General features: G+C 40.6%; 1 protein-coding gene across 2 annotated transcripts in view; it reads right to left on the bottom strand.

The window, feature by feature from the left end:
- Positions 1-2,347, bottom strand: part of cd99 (CD99 molecule) — a gene marked incomplete in the record, with an annotated part of 32,060 nt that overhangs the window by 25,067 nt on the left and 4,646 nt on the right. The window contains 5 exon segments of one of the 2 annotated variants that reach the window (XM_014032666.1): positions 684-761; positions 863-916; positions 1,289-1,327; positions 1,522-1,569; positions 1,657-1,689. In XM_014032666.1, the coding sequence (XP_013888120.1) occupies positions 684-761; positions 863-916; positions 1,289-1,327; positions 1,522-1,569; positions 1,657-1,689 (252 nt within the window). 2 annotated transcript variants of the gene reach the window in all.

Below are 2,347 nucleotides of genomic sequence, written 5' to 3'. Positions count from 1 at the left end.
TGTACTCAGACCAGTAATATTTGGGGTCACAAGTTTTTGCCATGGATATTTAGTGGGTCAGAAGATAAAAAGTTTGAAAACCACTGATCTAGACTACTGTTAAATGTTTGGTCAGGAGCCTTAAGAAAAGACTGAAATAAACATAAAGAGTTCAGAATAAAACTGGGAGTAACTTTAGAACTCATGTAGACTTCATGCATCAAAGCCCATCATAGATAAAACAATCAGGAGAGGTTTCTTCCCAACATTGTAACTTTATATAAACCTGTTGGTCTTTTCTCTCAGATGTTGTCCACCTTTAATAAAACCATGGTTCCAGTACAAGGCAGGCTTTTACCTCTGCCCAAAATAATATATATATAAATAAAGTATATTTATGTACAGAGTTACTCCCTCCTGTTCAAACAAATATTCATGATCAATTTAAAAACAACTTGAAAATATCTAATATTAATGTGAGTGACAGATTATGATCTGAATGTTCCAGTTGTCTTCTTACATGAGTTGTGTTGATTGTTGTGATTTGTTGTGTTGTATTGGTTATACAGTATTTGTTTAACGTGGTTTCATGTTTTGTAGTAGTCCCTTATACAGTAGTGGTACTACAGAGTAAGAGGGATCCAGTAAATAACATAAATGCACTTTTATGTTTGGGAAATGTTTGATGTCCTGTGGGGTCTTACCTCCTGAGCGGCCCCCATCAGGCTTGTAGTCTCCAGTTCCCACATCGACCAGGTCTGAGTCATCAAAACTTCCACCGCCTGCAGGAAACCACCACCATCATGTGTTGTAGCTTCATGTCACAGTCAGCAGCACGCAGTCTTATTCAGGGTTCTGATCCGTGAAAACTGGACCAACTCACCTCCCCCAGACTTTGGTGGGACAACGGCAGGTTTGTCCGGTTGTGGTTTGGGGTCTGTGGACACAGAGAGACCAGGAATGAATACAGCACCTTCTGTGGCTGAACACTGGAAGGATCCAACAAAACAAGACAAACGATCATTTCTGTCACCAACAGTGTGAGCTGAGAGGGCTAAAGCTCAGCTGTTCAAGTTTAAACAAGCAGAAAGGCTGAATGAGCTGAAAAAAGGCTAAAAACAGCAAAACAGCAGCTAAAAATAACTAAAAGTAGAAAAACAATAATCTGAACTAACTAAAGCTAGAAAGAGCAAAACAACAGGTAAAAGAAGAATAGCAGCTCAAATTAAAAAATAACTAAATCGAGAGAAAAACAGAATCTGAAGCTAAAATGTGACAGAAGGATCCAGTGGTCCTGATTCTGGCTTACCCTGGTCAATGGCGTCCCCCAGATCAAAGCCGAAGCCATCTGTAACAGAAGCACAGAAGGTCAGGTTACTGTGGTGACACACCTGCAGGTACGTCTGACATGTTACGATAAATGAACGGAGCAGACAAATAGCAGCTGGACGTCAGAATCCAAACTAGCAGAAGAGCTGTGCTAACTACTAGCATCACAACCAACAACAAGAGGCTAACAGTAACGTGTGCGGAGGTACCAACCATCTGGTTTAGGCTTCGCTGTGGGCTGCTTCTTTGGAGGGGCTGGCGCTGGAAACAAAGAAGAATTAGCATCATTAGCATGTCTGACAGGATAAAAGAGCAGACAGAGAGGAACTGCAGGACAGATTTACCCACTTGGATCATCAAGAGCATCACCCAGGTCAAATCCTGTAGGACAAAGAAGAACTCTCAGAATTCAACAGTGGACAGTAGGGTTGGGCAATACTGGCAAAAAAAATCATGATTAATTGTGGAATTTAGCTGATAACGATTAATTTGGTGATTAATCCCCTGGAGTCCCTGGACACCCTTATGTCCTAGTCACATGACCAATATAGTGGAAAAAATTGATCATCATAAAAATCTGTTCCAAATTGTGTCAAAATTACAGACTTCAGGCTCTACATCATATTTTAAATTGTGTTGATAGATAAATAAATTACAGAACTTTGTTTTTAAATTTTGGTCATATTTGAAGCAGAGAGGAGCACCGAGAGGCCTGACCGGACTAATCCCCGTCAGTCTGCCTGGTGCCATTAATCATATTAACCATCAACTGCCAAGATGTAATCGATTATTGTTTTTCTGATGATTAATTGCACATGATACGATTATGCCCAACATTAGAGGACAGAAACAAACACTCAGACAGGTATAAACATCTTGTGCCCACACGTTTCAGTAGAGACCGATAAAAACTACTGAAACCAAAGAACGGGGGGAAGACAAGTCCCTTCTCAAAGCAGAGGTCACAGAGATCGTTCTCAAAGAGAGGTCACAGAATTCGTTCTCAAAGCAGAGGTCACAGAGATCGTTCTCAAAGAGA

The sequence above is a fragment of the Austrofundulus limnaeus genome, unplaced genomic scaffold, assembly GCF_001266775.1.
Source record: "Austrofundulus limnaeus strain Quisiro unplaced genomic scaffold, Austrofundulus_limnaeus-1.0 Scaffold1507, whole genome shotgun sequence".
NCBI lineage: Eukaryota > Metazoa > Chordata > Actinopteri > Cyprinodontiformes > Rivulidae > Austrofundulus > Austrofundulus limnaeus.
This window is presented reverse-complemented; position numbering and strand designations above follow the sequence as displayed.